Here is a 19,501-nt window from a genome sequence, read left to right as displayed (position 1 = left end):
GTACATAAGTCTATGGAATCTGATGAGATGCATCCCAGAGTCCTGAGGGATTTGGGTGATGTAGCAGCTAAGCCACTCTCTGTGATATTTGAAAAGTTATGGCAGTCTGGTGAAGTCCCAGGTGACTGGAAAAAGGGAAATGTTGCACCCATCTTAAAAAAGTGTAGAAAGGAGGACCCTGGGAACTCCCAACCTGTTGGCCTCATCTCTGTGCATGGGAAGATCATGGAACAGATCCTCCTACTTGGGCACATGGGGGACAGGGAGGTGATTTGAGATAACCAGCATGGCTTTGCCGAGGACAAGTCCTGCCTGACCAATCTAGTGGCCTTCTATGATGGGGTGACTCCATCAGTGGACAAGGGAAGGGCTACAGACGTCATTTATCTGGAGTTCCGTAAAGCCTTTGATGCGGTTCCCCAGAACATCCTTCTTTCTAACCTGGAGAGATATGCACTTAATGGGTGGACTCTTGGGTGGATGAGGAATTGGTTGGATACTTACAGCCACAGGGTGGTGGTCAAGAGCTCAATGTCCAAATAGAGGTCAGTGACAAGTGGTGCCTTCAGGGGTCTGTACTGGGGCCAGTGTTATTTGATGTCTTCACCAGTGACACAGACAGCGAGACTGAGTGCACCCTCAGCATGTTTACAGGTGACACCAAGCTGAGTGGTGTGCTTGACGTGCTTGAGCGATGGGATCCATCCAGAGGGACCTGGACAAGCTCGAGAAGTGGCCCATGGGAACTTGGCAGTATTGAACAAGGGCAAGTGTAAAGTGCTACACCTGCGTCAGGGCACCCCCCAGCATCAGTCTGGCCTGGGAGACGACGGGATTGAAATCAGCTCTGCCCAGAAGGGCTTGGGGGTGCTGGTGGATGAAAAACTGGACATGAGACAGCAATGTGCACTTGCAGCCCAGCTGGGCAACTGTATCTCGAGCTGCATCAACAGCAGCATGGCCAGCAGGTGAAAGAATGTGATTCTGCCCCTATACTCTGCTCTCGTGACACCCCACCTGGAGTGCTGTGTCCAGTTCAGGGATCCCCAGCACAGGAAAGACATGGACCTGTTGGAGTGAGTCCAGAGGAGGCCACAAAAATGATCGGAGGGTTGGAGCACCTCTCCTACGAAGACAGATTGAGAGAGCTGGGGTTGTTTAGCCTGGAGAAGAGAGAGCTTCAGGGAGACCTTGGAGCTCCTTTCAGTACCTAAGAGGGCTTATAAGAAAGATAAGAACTTGAGATGAAGGCCTGCAGTGATAGGACAAGAGGTAGTGATTTAAAAAAATGAGGATAGATTTAGACCAGATAAAAGGAAGAATTTTTTGTGGTAAGTGTGGAGAAACACTGGCACAGGTTGCCCAGAGATGTGGTAGATGCCCCATGCCTGGAACCATTAAAGGTCAGGTTGTACAGGCTTTCTGAGCAACCTGATCTAGTGGAAGTTATCTCTGCTTATTGCACTGGGGATGGGGTTTTGAAGGCTCTTTTCAACCTAGACTGTTCCATGAGTCAATGATTCTGATGCAGGCTGGTACTAAGTGCTGCTATTCATTCGAGTTTCACTTGCATTGAAGTGTTAGTTCTGCAAATGCCCAGTGCTCTTCTGAAGTATTTAGTCAGAAAAAATGATGAGAGTTTGCTTTCTATGCAATGATGTGGATTGCTTTTTTACCTATTCTGTTCAGGAGCAAGAAAAAATGAATCAATGTCCAGGGGGTGTCTCTGGTGCTAGATCAGGTTGGTCTGATCCACTGCCAGAAAGACACAGTACCATGTGGGCTGAGAGTCGCCTCCAGCAGCAAAACCCCCTCTCCATTTCTTCACCACCCTTCTTACCTAGTGCAAGGCTATCCAGCAGACTTGTCCCTCTTAACATCATGCAAGCTGGAATGTTTTTTTGTCCAAAAAAATATTGTAAGCACACCTCTTCAAGGTCATGTACCTTGTTGCACTCAGTTAATTTCATTTTCATTTGGTGTGTAAAAATTTGAGGAACATGAACTATACAGCTTTGGAATATTGTTTAAAAACACATCTTTCCTGGGTACATGGGAATATGTTAAATGTGTGTATCTTTTAGAAGAAGCCTCAATTTTGTTATTGCTATGATTTCCCACTTTCACCATTTTCTGGAAGGAACAGGGTTATTTCGTTCAGAGATTATTTTACCTGGTTCTATCCATTTTTCTGAACTGAATTCTTCCCCCATCCCCAGAAAGCCTTCTTTTAATAACAGCTGTTATTTCTTTCCAACTAAGAGGAGTCCAATAATCCCCTCCTTGGTTTCCTTCCAGAAATAAAAAAACATTTCAGCTGTCATTCAGGCCTGCCTTTTCATTAATTCTATTTCAATGTATTTTATATGACCGTGTGCCGGCCTTTGCAACAGCAAGGAATCTCAGTGGGACGGAGCAGCTTAATCGATCAGCAATCCTGGTCACCCAGAAAGAGTGTTAATTGGCCTTGGTACTTGAAGCATGTGACACTGCCTGACCTAATCATCAGAACTGGAGAAGTCAATAAATTAGAGGAGAAATGCAGATGGCTAAAATAAAGGCCCAGCCTATACAACACGCTGTGAACATTGTTCCTGAAACCAATAGTATTGTATGGAAAAACCAAGTCAAGCATTTTCTGGATAAGGCCCAGGGAAGGTAAGAGCAAGAATAATTTCATGTTTTCAGAGTTTCACCTTTTAGTCTTCCACCACATACACTTGATATGTCTCAGCAATTTGTCTGAAAGCTCCTAACTGAACCTGTGAAAATTATTCATTCTCCCACTCTAATAACCAGCAGTGTAGCTTGCCTCGCTCCTGTGCTCCCTGGGGATGGACTGAGGCTGGCCAAGCCAACATGACCTGGTCAGGGGTTTGGCAGGGACATGCCCAGGCTCACCTCCCTCTGAGAGAGGAGCAGTGTTCCCACAAAATTTGATGTCTGGGTTAAATACTGCAGGTGAGATCTCAGCTTCCTCTGCCACCATGGGAGCAGGTTTGCTTTGTCATGGGGTCCAGCGTTTAACTACTGATGAGCAAATAATTTCAGGCTGCTAATTTAGACCTGTAATTTAGACCCATGAAGAAGCTGGTGTGAACACCTCCCACAGTGCAGCCAGTGAAGGAGGGTGGGTTGCCCTTGGAGACCGGGCAGTCCACTGTCAGGGCACTGTCCTGTCAGCTTTATTAAAAGTGCTCCCTTCCGTGTGCTGCAGGCAAAGGACTTCGGTCCCTGGAGCTGGCAGGGGTGATTTTCCAGCTTCCTTTGCAGTCAACACTGCAAAGGAAGTAGCATCTACAAGCCTAGGCTGTCCCAGTGAGCACTGAAAGGACTGGTCTAGTGACTGGAGCATGTGGGATGTAGGCAGAAGCTGGTGGGACAGAAGAGTCCAGTGTCCCCAGCCTGACCTCTTATGTGGAATGGCTGTGTAGGGATAAAGCCCTTAACACCCCTTCTGTGGGACTAGGCAGTGTCAGGATTGGATGTGGAATAATAAAGGTCTTCATCCTGCCTGCTCCAAAAGCAGTGAGTACTATAGTGAGACCCAAACCTTCTCTTAAATGCTTAGAAAAAAAAGAAATAAATATAAATGCCCAGTAAATGCATCTGTCAGACAATGAATTAAGGGGAGGATGGTGTAAAGTAGATCTCTGTGTTGGTTTTGTCTGGGATAAAGTTACTTTTCTTCACAGTTTCTCATATGGGGCCATGTTTTCGATTTGTGCTGAATACAGCTTTGATAATGTAGAGATGTTTTTGTCGTTGCTGAGCAGGGCCAAGCACAGAGCCAAGGCCTTTTCTGCTTCTCATATCACCCTGCCAGCAAAGGGGGCTGGAGGTGCACAAGATATTGGAAGGAAAGACAGCCGGGACAGCTGGCCCCAGCTGGGCCAAGGAGCATCCCACACCGTATGGCATCATGCTCAGTATATAACATGGGGGGAAGAAGGAGGGAGTGGGGAACATTTGGAGTGATGGTGTTTGTCTTCCCAAGTCACTGCTATGTATGATGGAGCCCTGCTTTCCTGGGAATGGCTGAACACCTGCCTGACCATGGGAAGTGGTAAATTAATTCCTTGATTTGTTTGCAAATGGTGTGGCTTTTGCTTTACCTGTGAAAATGTCTTCATCTCAACCCATACTTTTCCATCTTTTACCCTTCTATCAGATTTGCATTTTCTCACCAGTTAGAACCACCTTGTGTTGGTGCAGTCACTGGAGGGAACTGGTGGGAGAGGCACTGCTGCCAACCAGGTGCAGGGATTCTAGCAGACACAGAATGACTCCAAGGAGAGCCAATATGGTGGTGAAGGGCTTGGACGTCTCCTACATCAAAAATTATAGACGTCCAACCATGAGTAAGTGAACATGTGCCTGGTAGGAGTACTGCGATGCTATTTTATCCAGCACAAATGTCTGGAGGGACATTTATCCATCTGTTGGCTGTCCACATAGCTGTGCTCTTATTTGTATTTTTTTTTTGCTGTTGTTTATTTATGTCTAGATCTGTGAGAGATATGTATGTCTCTAAAACAGCTCCAGAGATAGTTGGACAGGTAAAAACCTGTTGCAAGGTATGGTCCACAGAGGGAAAACACTGTGTTACCAGAGAAACCAACACAAACTTGCAGTCAAAAGTCACAGGCACAGTCCTATTAGTTGCAACTGGTCAACAGAATGCATTTTCAAAAATGAGCAAAGCTTAGGGAAAAAAATATCAGAAAGAAAGTTAGCAAGGCACTACAAATTCATTTGGTTGCCCTTCAAGTGCCAGAACATGTTCAGAGACAGCAGAGCTTCTGATGTTAAGTCAAATATGAAAGGAAAGTTAGACTGGATTGTAGTAGCCTGGCAGCAGGAAGGAATTTAAGGAATAGGAGCAGTAAAGTCTCCAGACCAGCCAGGTGAAAAGTGCAAACCTGTCTTGTCCCCTCCTGTCCATAGCTCACGTCTTCCCAGAGACATCAAAAATTATCTGTATCACATCCTTTACCTGCTGGCCTTTCAGTGGGGAAGACGGGGTTTTAAAATAACGATAATAAAGCTTTCCATTTGTATTTTAATAAGGAAACATTTATTTTTATCAGATTACCAGGCCTGTCATGATTCACCTCTGAGCCCTTTGCTTGGCTAATGAATTTATGCCCCTCTCTCTAGGGGAAGAAGATCTTGTCATTCACAAAATGATGCCATTATCAGCATATCTCATGCTGAGATGAAGCAGGGAAAGAAATCCCTGCTCAGTTTCCTCGGTGCTGGTCTCTCCTTCCTCCTGTGTTTGGTTCTGTAAGGGGGCAGACCATTGTTTGGCTCCAACACTATTCTGCTCAAGGGCTGCTCTCTTGTCTCAGAGCCTTTGAGGTCAGGAGAAACCTCAGTGTGCAGTGGAAAACCCCACACCTTCGTCCCTTCTCAGACCAGGAGCTGCTTACCCTGTTACAGCACAAAAGCTCCTTCACTGACTCACCTTGGGCACAAAGTGAGTGGAATAGGCTCCCCCACCCTTCACTAAAAGGTTGAATAAGGGTGAATTTTTGGCTGAAACATGGTGAAAAGAAGGCTGGACTGTGGGCCAGGAGGTTATTCTGCATCTCTGGCATGGATAAGGTGCTAACCCATATGGCCACAAAATCCCCCAGATGGCTTTGAACTTTGCTAAAGACAGTTTGCCTTCCACCCCCATCTATTCCTGAGCCACTTCACACCAGGCCAGAGCAGCTTCTCAGCTCTGGTTCAGGATCCCAGAGCTGCTGCCTACCACCTTCACCCTCATCATGGGTAAGTGTCAAATTTAAGTGTGAAGATGGCTGAAGAGCAAACCTCTGTCACAGCACAAGGGGCAGCCCTAAGAGCTGGAACACCATCTGGTATTGGTTTTAGAGTCTCTAGCTAAAAAAAAAAAATAAATGTCTTCTTTTTTCCCATGTAACTTCAAAGTGCCAGTTATTCATAATCCTCACACAAATCTGGCCTATGCAGGGGCAATCCTCACTCAGCTCTGTGCTGCTGTCCTCCTGGCAGTGGAGGATTTGTGGGATCTGGGTCTAGCAGCTGCCTGTTGGCAGTGCAGCAGTCCCATAGGAGATGCAGTGGCCCTGATCAGAGCCCTGAACACACTGGGGAATGGCAACTTTCAGGGGAGACCTAAAGCCTGTGGCCAGGGGGGAGTCCTTCCACATCTCATGGTGCTTTCCTTCTGCAAGGGAGGCTATTTCAGTAATGTCCTGCCTGCATCATGCCCAGTCTGTATTTTCCACTGGGAATAGTATTTTTCTGCTCTTAGCCCACAGATAATTCTGGGCTAAGTAACTTACCACTGTTTCTCTCTCTCTGCTGATTTGGAAGGAAGCTGAAAGGATTATCTGGGACTACCACTTAATTTTAGCTCTTTGGATTAGAGGAAGCAAATCCCACCTTCTACACCTACATTGCTTACTGGAGGGTAGGGGAGCAGATGGGATGGGGAGAGAAAAGTGTGCGTGTGTGTAAGTGAATACTTATTAGAGGGTTTAGAAAAATATCTGTTAGTGAGCACTGCTGTGCTCTTACCTCTTGTCTCCTGGAAGGTCTAACCTGCCAGTGCATTCCCTGACCCTGGATATGGGCAGGAGAAGTTCATCAAGTTTATCCTGATGCTTCCCTTCCTTCTTGCCCAACCCTCTATATCTCACTGTGCATTAAAGGGAAACTCAGACAAGTAATTAAATTACTTTTCTCTGACTTAAAATACTTAATAATATTAAATGAGCTTTCACAGAACCTGAAAGTAAAAGCTACAATGGCATTTTCAGCCAGCATTAAATTGTTAATTAATTGACATACATTATAAGTAGTGTAACTCATGCAGCATCAGCCATCTATTCTGAAGAAACATTTAAAATGTGATGGTCTCAGAGACTCACACTGGTCAGATGCAGCTAGACTTGTATATATAGCTACAGGAGTCTGCTTTAGAAGGGCAGACCACCATTTGTTATGTATGGCAGGGCTGCTTGTGTCTGCCATTTAGATAAGTCCTGCTTTTACAGGACTGGAAATCACCAAGGAAAATTGAAAAAGCTTTTTTCAAGCCAGCATTCTTCTAAAAAAAGAACTTTTATGGACATTTATGTGGTTCTGTGCACGTTAGATGTTGGGTTGGTAACTTACAGAAAAGCAAGTTAGATGCAGAAAAAGATCTGTGAAGATCTCCCAGGGTAAATATCTACAACTCTGACAAAAAAATGTGTTATTTTTTTTACTGAGAAGAGATGTTGTGGTGAACCATGGCCAAAGCCAGGGTCAGCCAGATCAAGTGGACCCAAAGGTCCATTGGTTTGATGCTGCCCAAGGCCAAAAGCCCTGAGCATTCAAAAGGCTGTGAAAAATACACAAATCCACGCCTTATCATTGGCCGCAGCCCTCTCCTCCCCTTATTTGTCATATTTGGTTGTATTTCCAAAGAGTTCTTCAGTTGTTAATTGGTCCCTGTTATTCGTCCCCGCCTACTCCTTCTCCCGTTTGCTGTAATCCCTTCTCCCCGCCTTGGTAACATCCCCTGGCTGATGTTCCATTGGTTACTGTGTGTTTGCCACGCTCAGACCGTGGAATGACAAGACTCCCTGCAAGCCACGGGCCTTCGGCTTTTCTCTGTGGATTTTGCTCCCTAATAAGCCCCTTCCCCCACAGAGAAGTCCCTCCGCCTTTTTCCTACCCCCTTCTCGCACCTTTGCCACCCGTGGGCAAGGCAAACCCGACCCAAAGCTTCGCCTGCCCTCCTGCGCCGTGGTCGGCTCCGTCCACCCCTGTTCGGAGCAGGCAGAAGATTGCCCGGTGCCCAGGACAGCGTGCTAGCTGGCACGGCATTGTGGCAAAGAACAAGATTATTAGAGACTGGAACTTGCTGAGCAATGAGATGACAGCTCTGGCAGATCATTACAAAGATGTCCATCCAGTCCATTCCTTGGTGAACGTGATGATATGGGAACCTCTGCTGTAACCTCTCTGCTGCAGAGCAAGCACCCACATCTTTCCTGCAAGGTTTCTATTCTTGTGCCTCAAACCTCCCTGTCAGAGAGGGGACCAGCCTACAAAGCGCATCCATCTCCATTTGGCCTCTTGGCTGTGGAGGATAAAGGAGGTGTAAGTCGAGCAGGGCAGGAATTTGGCACAATTTAGAATCCAAGCAAGAGACTTGTTCAGCAAACAGACCCGTACCAAAATCTTCCAGAACAAAATACCTGGATGTGTATGAGCCAGTAGTGCATTAAGAAGTGTTTTATTCCCAAGTCATCTCATTAGCTCATCATGTTGTTACAGCGTCTTTATTCTCCGAACTGCAGAGAAAAGATGAAGAAGGTAATTTAACATAAACATAATCTAAGTGTTTCTTCAAAAAGCTCAGCATTTAGTGCTATAACTGTAAGGAAAGCCAAATCCTACCTAACTGCTCAGGAACAAAGTTTGGCTTGGTTGCCTGTTTTGAGGATCTTTCCAATGGAAATATATGGCATGGGCAGAAGGGTAATTCATTTCAGATTAACCCTAACAGATCCCAGCTTGTAACTCCAGCTTCTATATTACCATATTTAAATAAAATATAATAAAAATGCAGTTTCTTCTTAGAATGAAGAGTAGAACAGGTAAGAAAGTCAATGCTGAAAACTTTCTGTTCTGCAAGGAGCACCTCACTGAGTCAGGTCACTTACCCAGCTCTTTCAACCATGCACGGCTAGACACACCAGATGTTAAATCAATCTCCCTTTTCAAAAGGCAATGTGTCTTCCTGCTTATGGAAAGCAATTGTTTAAAGAATCAAAAGGTTATTCTAGAAAAAGTGGAAGTTTGCTTTTCCCCTTCAGCCTCTTACCAGAGCTCTGGCTTCCTTTCAGCCTTGGCAATGCTTTTATCAGGATCACAAAGCTGTGGGTCCACTTTGGCCTCTGTCCAACAGCTCAGGTGTAGCATCAGGAACACCTCAAGAACTGCTCGTGCTGATGCTCTCTATTGTAATATCCACCTTCACGAACAAACATTTCTAACTTGGACAACACATTGAAACCTGCTGGAAAACGGAGCAGACTTCCTGCATGAAGGAAATGGATGCCACATTTAGAAACAAGTGCTACTGGAACACTGCTGTACACTAGGTTTTATTTTATGTGAACTCATGCTTTTGGCCAATTTTCCCTTTTTTGCCATCTTGTGCTGGAAAGCAGCAGTGCCTCTGGCCCCACACAAAGCTGTCACTGGCTGTGAGGTAAACAAAGCCATTTAGTGCTACCCAGCACAAAGGCTGCTCTCCAGCTGTGCCCTGCTGTGGTCATTGCAGCACCTCGTGCCTGGGCTCAGCACACTCTCAGGCAACACTGCTGAAGTCACAGCTCTGCCCTGAATCCAGCTCTGATGGCAAAATGAGGGTTTCCAGAAGCTGCTGCCTCTTTTGGAGTGGTGGGTTATCTGGGAAGCTGCTGTCCGGTGAAATTCCCTCCCATACCTTCAATTTTGGTAGAAGCTACAGAATCCAACTAGTAGACACACGATGTGGGATTCAGATCACTGAATTTGGGCATTCAACATCATTTGAGGCACTTCAGGAGATTTAAGCCACCAACACAGGGCTGGCAAACAACCACAAGACCTCAGACTCAGCTGTTTGGCAGGAGTGCTGCAGGCTGGGCAGGGGACCCACAGCATCAGCAGTGACATCAACCCCTCACCAGCAAGCACTGAATCCTGCCCAGAGGGTGGAATTCAGCTCATGGATTAAGAACTTAAATACAAATTCTTCCATGTGTGCTACGTGCCTGAGTGTGCTCTACAGTAAATGACAACCTTGGTGATGGAACCTAGAGAGGGATTTGCATGCACAAGGCATCTCCTTTTGAGGAGCTGGTTGGCAATCAGCATCAAGGGAAATTTTAACGAGGTCTTCAAAAGATATTTTTCACAGAGAGGACCCAGAGGAGTCTGCATCTCTGGAGATACTCAGAACATGCCTGGGAATGACCCTGATCTATGTGCTCCAAGTGCTGTGTTGAGTGGGGGTTGCACTAGCTGAACTCCACAGCTCCATTTTTAGCCCATCCAGTAGCTTTCCACTGACTCCAAAAGGATATCAAAGCTATTTTACTGTGTCCTACTGTGTAAGCTGCATCCACACTCCTGTGTCTAGATCCTGCATAACTGATGGTATAAAGAGAAGGGAGAAGCAACATGGCTTTTGCAGGGGGAAAGTTGTGTCACAAAAGCCTGCTAAGAGACTTTGAAGGAATCAGGGAGTTCGATGACCGTGCCTGATTTTTTTGTATTTGGCTTTCCTAAAAGCATTTGGCAAAAGCTGTCTCGTGAAAGATTCTTACAGAAACTGAGTTGCCATTGCATTAGGGGGAAGCTTTTTGTTGGTTAATGAGTGATTAAAAGTTAAGAAACACGTTGTGAAGAAAGGGACAATTTTTGTAGTGATGGTGATTCCCCAATTAAAAACAATAGGGAAAAGAAGGAGGTGATAGTGAGGTGGCAGAGTGTGAATGACACATTATTACCTACCATCATAAAAACAAAAGTAGCTGTGAAGTGCCATGGAGAGACCTTGTGATAATGTAGGACTGTGAAGGTGGCAGATGAAATCACTGGTAATAAAGTAATGCATATCACAAAATACATCTCCTTAACAACAAAGATATAAAGATGACCTGAAGAAAAGGGTTCGGTATTGCTGTGAATGAGTGTCTGTGAGCACCCCCTCCACCACCACCTCAGGAGAAGGACAACAAAAGATTAGACGTTCCAAAGAAGAGGAAAAAATATAAAATATCTAAAAACATCACTGTGTGACACTGGACCACAGCCTGGGCCCTGTGTACCTCTGAGTAGAAACAGAATTGAACAAGTTAAGGTGAAGGGTAGCAAAGGTGATCAAAGGCACAGTAAGAGGGGAAATGAGTCATCTGTGTGGAAGAGGAGAAACTAAGGAGGAATAGGATAAGGATGTCTGTAAATTCAAGGTCTGTAAAATGAGAAATCACTTCCCTTTTTCTCACAAGTGATCCAAGGCAGTTTTGAGGGAATTGGTTTTCAATATAAAAAGGAAATGCTTTTTTACTTAGCACATAGTTGAATTTTGATGCTCCCTGTTTCAGGGCATGGTGTGAATAGGATGAATCACCTCATGGTGAAGTGGAAGCCAAAACAGGTAATTCACACTCTAAAAATGCTCTATTTTCCTCATTGGCTACAAAGGAAGCTTATGACAAGCTGTTAATTTGTAGAAGTCCATTAATAGCTGCTCAGAGGCTGGTTAGGATTAATCCCACCTGTACTATATTCTGGAAATGATAGGAGTAACATATTCCTGGATCTTTGAGAAGTGTGACTGAAGTTCCTGCAGGAAAAATCTGGTGGAGGGCAGTACATCAGCCATAGAGCCCAAACCTTACTCAAGGCTGACTCTCCTAGACTGGTCATCCACATTGAGTCCTTTGTCTGTATTGCTGATTTACCTGCATATAGGAGGTTACCTGGTGCACTCTCAAGGGGAGAAATTAATTTTTGACCTAAGAAGAATTTCCCCAAGGACTCAGTTGTTTCAAGCACACAGTGCTTGAAAGGTCCTATGTGAAAGCCAAGACAAACCCAGCCTACTTGTTCCCCCTCCCTGTGGGTGCACAGTTCTTTGCTCAGCATCCAAAACAGGAATACCAATCCCATCAGCACTTGCTTTTACAGCTGTGTGCACCTGTGCAGTGTGAGGCCAGAGCAGCACTGCCTGCATGAATGAATGGTGCACGTGGGTGCACCTAGAAGATTCACAATGCTCCAGTAGTTATACAGTTAAATGCATTTCTCTCTTTGTCCTCCATCTGATGTTTCCAGAGTTTTCAGAAGGCTGTCTTGGAGATGAAAGACCTCCTAAATTACACCAACAGGAAAATAGCTGTAATGGTGCATATATTTTGCTTCCAAGATGAAAGTCACCTTCTTACACTGAGAAAGGCACAGATATTAAAACATGCAACTACATAACCAAGGTTGTTAAAGAATGTAAAATGTGATTCTTCTGATGGAAAGGAAGGGTCCTGGACCAAGATGGTTTCGTATTTCTGTTTACATTTTTCTAGTGATTTCTAGGTAAGTGGCAAACACATTTTAAGTCTTCTTCAAAAACACAAGTAAAATTTTAACACAGGACCATGAAAACTGCCATGCCAGGGCTGTCTAAACCCAAAGACTGCTCTGACAGCTAACAGTAGGTATTTCATGGGAAGATCCAAACCTTCATATAATGGACAGTGCTTATGGGAAAATGACTTCCTATCCCCCAGGAATCCCCCCAATACTTTTTTGTATTCTGTGCTTGTGTGATAACCTTATACTTTATTTCTCTTAACCTTATTTAATATAGTGAGAAGTTTCCGTTACCTGTTCAAATATTTCTATGAACTTCTACTATTTTAAAACTATAAATCCTTGGCCCTTTTGTGATGGTCTTATCCACCAGCCTTTCCTTCCGAAAAATATTTTCCTGTCTTTAATTTTCCTGAAAACAGGTACCATTTAATCTGCTTGTTAACTTGTACACTCTGTGACACAGGCTCCAGGTGATTTTTTCCTCTTCCTGGCAGTACAAGGAGGGTCCCTGTAACTTAGTAATTCTTTTGCTTGCTTCACTTTTGGCCTGAACACAGGAATCTGTCTCAATCAAAACCCTGTAAGGTGCAATATTTACAGGCCACACTCCTGAGCCTGAGCTGGCTGAAATCTCTTCTCAGAGCAGATTAAATGTGCATATCCAAGCCATCAATAGGGCATTTCTGCCCCTATCTGTGAGCCTCCTGTTCCCACCTTGGGTAGGCAGACCCCACCCCTCCAGCAAGAGACATCGGCACAGCTCCCACCCCCCAAATAAAAGCAAAGCACCAGCTGTTAATGCTGTATTCACAATACCATACTCCACAGACAATGTGACTTTATTCACAAGTATGATTTTTACAGAGGTAGAACAAAATACTTTGTATATTTTTTTTTAACTATATACATATAAAGAATATAATAGAATGACAAGAAAGAAAAAGTTGTAAACAAAACAATATTATGCCATCAAATACGGTACAAACAGCATGCATGAACAGCTTCAAATGAAATCTTGCTGGTGTAACTTTATTTTTTTTCTCATGTGGTAAATGAAGAGTAGTAAAGAGTCATGCTCGAATTGGATTAAGTATGCCACAGCTCTGCAATTTTGTTTTAATTATTTTTTTTCTTTTACAATAAACCAACAGGATCACTTTCTTTTCACTGTGGTGGGGAATGCTTTCGTAATGCCCAATGTAATATTAACAGAAAAATAGAATAATCAAATCTACAAAGTGTACTCTCATTTAAAAAGCAAAACCATAGAAACTGTACAGTTTTAAAAAGCGAATTATCTCAAATGCTTCTTAAGAGAATTTTCTAAAGAAAGAAAAAATATGCAGAATAAAAATGAGGAGAGCTATTGTTCTGTAACAAAGCTAATCAAATACTTGTTTTCTGTTCCAATAAACAGTTTTTTTAATTAATGACTATTCTGGAAATTATGAAGTGGGCCAGGTTTTATTAATGTTCCACTTGACTAATAAAGCATGAACTCCTTACAGGTACTATAGCTGTCATTCCCCTGGGGATGGATGGGGATTGGTTCTGCATGCATGCTGGAGACAGGGACAAGGTTTAGTCATGGGTATAGATTCTAAAAATATTTTGAAATGTGTTAAACATTTAGTAGCTTCTATAAAAATAATCTGGCTTGTTTTGCTACTGGATTGAGATTTGGATTTGTGATTTTCTGCTGAAATTCATTCCTGGCCAAGGATTTCCACTGGGCTGGGAGTTCCTGGGCTGCAGCAGGTCCCATGGCAGTGGCTAACAGCAATGGTTATAGCTCACACCTGAAACACCTGAAGCCAACAGCAAACCCCACACTGTTGTTCAGCCCTATGCCTCAGGCTGAACCTCAGGGATCTAGGATTTGGGGCATGGTGCTGTCCTGCCCCTCCATCCCTCTAATTCCCAGCCCATGTTATGGGAAGGGCAAAGGCTGGAGAGAGCAACTGTGCTTTTACTCCTGTGAACTATCAACTCTGGTGACAACCACCTTTCTGTCCCTCCTATCTGGACACACTAACTGCGTCAGCAGGGCGTCTGCCCTGGTCCCTGCCCTGCCCAGGGACAGCAGCTGCGTGTGCTGCCTGTGGGAAAACAGGGCTTTCTCTCTCTGATCAGGGAGGAAGGAAACTTTGAGCAGTGGGGTTAAATTTCCCTCCGGCAGGTCACCCCCTAAAATGTCATTTGAAGATTCAACCACACAAACAGAACCTGTACACTCCATTTGTCTTTATCAAGAACGTGAGGATTGTTACTATTAAACACATGCTGTTTGTGGACACACGTCAGGCACCAGCCCCAGCTTCAATTGCAGTGAGTTTACTAAAGATCAGCAGAGAATTGAACAGAGAAGGATGGTGGGTCTCATTTGACTTTGAGCTCTCAGGTGATCCTGGTCTTCAGGCAGAAGCTCAACTCAACCTGATAGTGAACATGGGGTGCATCCCGCGTCCCGTGCAAATGACATGGGGTTGGCCTAAATAACATCCTTTGCCAGACCACAAGGATTAAGTTAACTGCAGTGAAAAGAAATACCTGCCCTGCATGGCAAATCCATCTCTGTGGCTTCATCCATGGCTTTGGCATCTTCTTGGGAAATGGACAGTCAGACCCCTGTAGATCGCCCTGGTGCAACAGAAACCTGTGTTTCACTAATTTACCCTGCAGTAAATTATCACCCCCAGAAACAGGGCTTTATTGAGGGGTGTGAACAGTGTGCTATGCACAGATGAAATATTCTGTGTGGTTGTTTACAGTCAACAGAATAAGCCTTGCACCTCTTTGTGGAAGAACTGTACAAAACATGGCTGAAATAACAGGATTGTCGATGACGGTCAGTGGGGGATACTCTAACCCTCTGAGTAAGACTGCATCTTTCTGTTGTGTAAACTGGTCTACAAGGATGAATAAAACAACACATTCCTGCCCCATTAGCCTTGGGGAAGATTAATGCCCTCTAATCTACGCTAAATAAACTCTGAAGCATGAAGTCCCACACTTAGCTGCTTGTGAATTAATAGGGATCACCCTGAAATTGCTATTATGAAATGCAAATATTTGCAAAAGAACAATTAAAAAATATTCCTGAAGTGCAACGAAAGGCTCGTCAGTCATGTTTGTGGTATGCACAGGGACAGTCAGGAGGCAAACACTAATGAATCCCAGGGCAGAAATCTGTGGTAAAACCCCATTAGCCCATTGGCAGTGGGTGATGGCACAGCATCTCACACTGGGAAATAATTTCATCCATTAATCAGAGGGCTTGGCTTAGGATGCCCCAATTTTGATTCTTTGGACAGTTTGTTTGCATACAACTACCTGTATTTTCAGAAAGCTGCAGTACGTGGCTCACAGTAAATCTACTTCAAACACTTGCTGATACGGCTCAAACTGATCTCATCTGCCCTGATCTCCAATTTTGTGTTAGCTAAAGTAATAAAAGAATCCTGTTAAACCTAAATTATCAAATGAAAAAGGCAATTTTCTCATTTATACTCCATTAGTTTTTTTAGTTATTGCTAGGAAAGCTCTAAAATGCTTAGGCCGTAAAATAAACATGTGGCTTAATGTACAGTATGTGTACTTAAGAGGATGATGGCATCTGCAGTAACTGCTCTGCACTGCTATAGTAATGGGATGCACAAATTAAGCAACAGCATATATCAAGTAAAGCATACAAAAATGTATGGCAAAAAGTAACAAGCCTTCTGCTTTTTTTTGTTTTGTTTTTTTTTAGTAACTCTTTAATTGCTAAAAAGAAGAAATCACCAATATCCACACCTACAACACAAAATTGCAACATGGTTGATTTTGATTGATGCTCATCACATCTGTGCCAGCAAAACTCTGTGATACTGTTATTTTTAACATTTCACTGATTAGAAGTTTATAAAAGCTCCCCTTCCCAAATTAAATTCAATTATATATTTTCAAGTGCTGAAGTTAAACAATTAGCCTAACATGGTTTCAAGCACACAACACTCATAAGATTTTGGGAAAGAAGCACCCCAGATTCTTAAGTCACAGAGATGTAAGATAGCATATGAAAAAGCATCCAAGTATTCACTTTTGAAAATGAAATTAAGAGCCTAGATCACTTAGGTACCTTCAGTAATTTTACTCTCAGGCCCTTCATTCAAACATATCAGAGTACTTTCTATCAATAATGTCAATTCCTTTAGAAGAGTACCACAACAAAACCTGTGAATTCACAGAAGCAAGATTGCATATCCAAACCATTTACAGACATATTTTAGCATTACTTTGCAACAGTAGGCATTAGGATTTTGAGAATACATGAATCTCTGAAATTCAACATTTGTGCTGCTATACCCCTTCATGCTCAGTTCAAATAGGTGTCTTTCAGAAAAATGAGTGAGCAGAGCCTCTGCAGAAAGCTGCAACAAATGCCTGGATCAGACAAACTCGATGAGAGTCATAAAATGCAGATTGGAGAGTTCTTCTTCAGCCAGGCTTTTACAGAAGTACACTTTCCTGGCTAAAAAGGATGGCACAGCAGAGCTTTACAGAGGGAAATGCAAAAATATAAAGAGGAGAATCCCATTTTCTTCCTCAGTAATCCCATAAAACCAACAATCTCTTTCTATAACAGCTCTGGACAGTTACCTGACTGCTGACAGGACCTTTCCCATCACCTGAGGGGAGTCTGTGCTCTCCTTTTCTGTGCTGTCAGTGCCAGGTACATGGTCAGAGTGGTGCTCATTATGCCCTGGCTTCCCATTAATGTGACCAACTTGTTTTCTCCCCAGTTGCAACAACCGTGCAAGCCTGTTTTACTTATAGTTCAGATTTTCTTCCTCTCATGGCACAAAGCTGAAAAGTAAACAACAGTTAAGAAAACATTTGCTTGCCAAAGCCTGGCATGAGAAGGTGCAAGCTCTCCTTGCCAGAGCCTGGACCTGTGTTTGCTCACACCCACAGCACTGTTTCATGCTCTAGCTTGGCACTGTATGGGAACAATCACCATCCTCTTCAGGCCCTCACGCTTATTCAGCCTTTGAGAAGTTACAAAATATAACAGAACACTGTTTTCTGAGACTATATTGACTGCACTAATTACCCACAATATTGTATATTTGCTATTAAGAACATGAATGTGTGCTTTCAAAGTGTGACATTCAGGGCTTCGAGGATGTGGGAGGAATTACATGGATTGTTCTGTCACTTAATCCGAGGCTTTGATGTACTTTTAAAAAATTGTTTAAAACCCCAAAAAACAGAATACACATTTTAACTGTTGAACTTTCACCAGCTAAAGGAGTTGGTAAGAACCCTATCACTATGTGGTTACAACAGAAGATACACAGTTAAGGTCAGGTCACGGTTTCCAAGAACATTCACAGGGACTGAGGATGAGGAAAATGAGGGATGGATTCTGCAGGAACCTTCGGGAGACTGAGCTGCTCACTGGGGAAGGGCCTTGAGTATTGCATTCACTTCCTCTGCAACTGCTGTCAGAGCAAACTCAAACTGCTCCTGTGGAGAGAACAAACACACACCCTGAATAATAAAACAAAACACTTTCCAGAAGCAGCTGAATGTCCTCAAGACATTGTTAAAAATATGAATATGCAGGATGAACTGTACAGTGCCATGGAAAGGAACAAAATGTTCTGGGATTATTGATGTCATATAACATGTTTGACAGCATCTCGAAGCCGGAGTAATTTTAATGGAGAAAAATGTTAGTAGCAGAACCCAAGCTATTGGGACACAATGATGTATTGCTGCTGCATGGTCAGAAGGGTTTGGGAGTAGCTGATCACCAGCCATTTCCTTCTGACACAGAGATGGGAACTCAGTAACATAACTGAAATATGAAGTAAGTGAGATGCTGTAAAGCAGAGACTGGTTTTTCTGAGGACTGTTTCTAGTTGAAAGAATCTAGAATAAATATCTCCTCCCCTGATATCTATTTTATAGAACAATATCTGCTTTTTTGGCTTACCTGTCATTGACCTTTTTAAGCCTCTCCTTTTAATGTCCTTTCCACACCCACAAATTACTCAATTTTGTTAAGACCACTCCTAAATAAGAAATGCTTGGGAAGGCTTTTCTCTGCTATTAATGTACGGTAACCTCAACATCAAAATGCTTAAGATGCTTCTGTGCTGGGTTGGCAGAGGTGTGAAGGACACAGCCATGAACGGCGACTTCTTCTAAGTGCAAACCTAACACACTCCTGAACTGTGTAGTCCTACAGAAGGGCAAAGGAGTTTTAAATCCTCAAGGTTAACAGGTGTTATATTTTCCAAGCAAGTAATTTTTTCTTAGTAATTTAGCTTACTGAAATGTCTGACAGGGTGATTTGGAGTTGGAGACTTTTCAGTGGAAAGTTTTCTCAAAATACAGGTAAATCAAAGACACCAGAACTGTGGAGAAATTTCTGGATTTTCTGGAAGTACTCCAAGAGTGTAAGCCAGCTGGGGTCAAGAGCTGCTGAGGAATCGACTCCTAGGATGCAGGTTTGAGATGTACCCTGCAAAGCATCCCAAGATCACTGCTGGGATACTATCTGTGTCTCCCATTAGAAAATAGGTGGTCTGCACCTCCAGCCCCTCAGTTAGGGCTACCAGGGGCTGTGTGGGATGGCTACAGAATACAGCCACCCCCAAAAGTAATCACTGGGCCAATAGCATTAATGTTCCGCAGTGTTTCACTTTACTGAAGAAATCTACAGGAGGGATGAAAGAACAAACTACAGATGTACAGCTCATAGTTCAGAAAGGCAGCTGACTCTTAATTCCTGCAATCCAGTGCCAGTCTTCTCTGCCTTGTCTTATGCAGTCATCTCCCATGTGGAGATGCTTCAGAGAAGCAGTGATGGGCGCAGTGCCAGAGCAGAAAAAGCAGAACAAAACTCAGAATAATTTCTCAGCGACACTGCCATTCAAGAATTTTGCTGTCTGCTTGGTGCTGTCAAAGTGGCATCCATATACACTTGCTGGACTGCAGCCAACAGCTTTTAATCAATTCACCCTAAAGAGCAGGACTCATCATCAGTAGGCACTGAAAATGGTGTACATGACTGCCTATGGCTCCCTGCATTGTCTAAGGTCTCTGCAATTAAAGGAAATCCTGGGAATGCTGGGGGCCATCCAGGAGCATCAGTTGTATTTTAACTGGGGCACAATGAGTGTGTGAGAGAAGCTGGAGAGCAGCAGGGTCAGAGAGGGCATATACTGGACATGCTGGGGAGAACCAAACTGGGTGCTTGTACCAGCTCAGAAAGCCTAAGGAAGAGTGTCTGCCTCGCCCAAGGACTCAGCAACAGGAGGTGTGACCTTAATGACTGAGGCAAAACTATTTACAAAGTGTAATCTGCACAGCCAGAGCTCAAAACTGACTGCAGTAA

The 19,501-nt window shown here is 43.7% G+C and overlaps 1 protein-coding gene across 4 annotated transcripts in view; it reads right to left on the bottom strand.

Annotated features, from left to right (window-relative positions):
* Positions 1-12,932: 12,932 nt before the first annotated feature.
* Positions 12,933-19,501, bottom strand: part of PTPRN2 (protein tyrosine phosphatase receptor type N2) — a 654,654-nt gene continuing 648,085 nt past the window's right edge. For all 4 annotated transcript variants that reach the window (XM_042044446.1, XM_042044450.1, XM_042044448.1 and 1 more), the window contains one exon: positions 12,933-17,622. In XM_042044446.1, the coding sequence (XP_041900380.1) occupies positions 17,551-17,622 (72 nt within the window). In that variant the 3' untranslated portion in view covers positions 12,933-17,550. The remainder of the gene's footprint in view (positions 17,623-19,501) is intronic.

Source organism: Corvus kubaryi, unplaced genomic scaffold, assembly GCF_017639235.1.
Source record: "Corvus kubaryi isolate FWS band 111438036 unplaced genomic scaffold, C.kubaryi_AGA036_p1.0 37398, whole genome shotgun sequence".
Classification (NCBI taxonomy): domain Eukaryota; kingdom Metazoa; phylum Chordata; class Aves; order Passeriformes; family Corvidae; genus Corvus; species Corvus kubaryi.
This window is presented reverse-complemented; position numbering and strand designations above follow the sequence as displayed.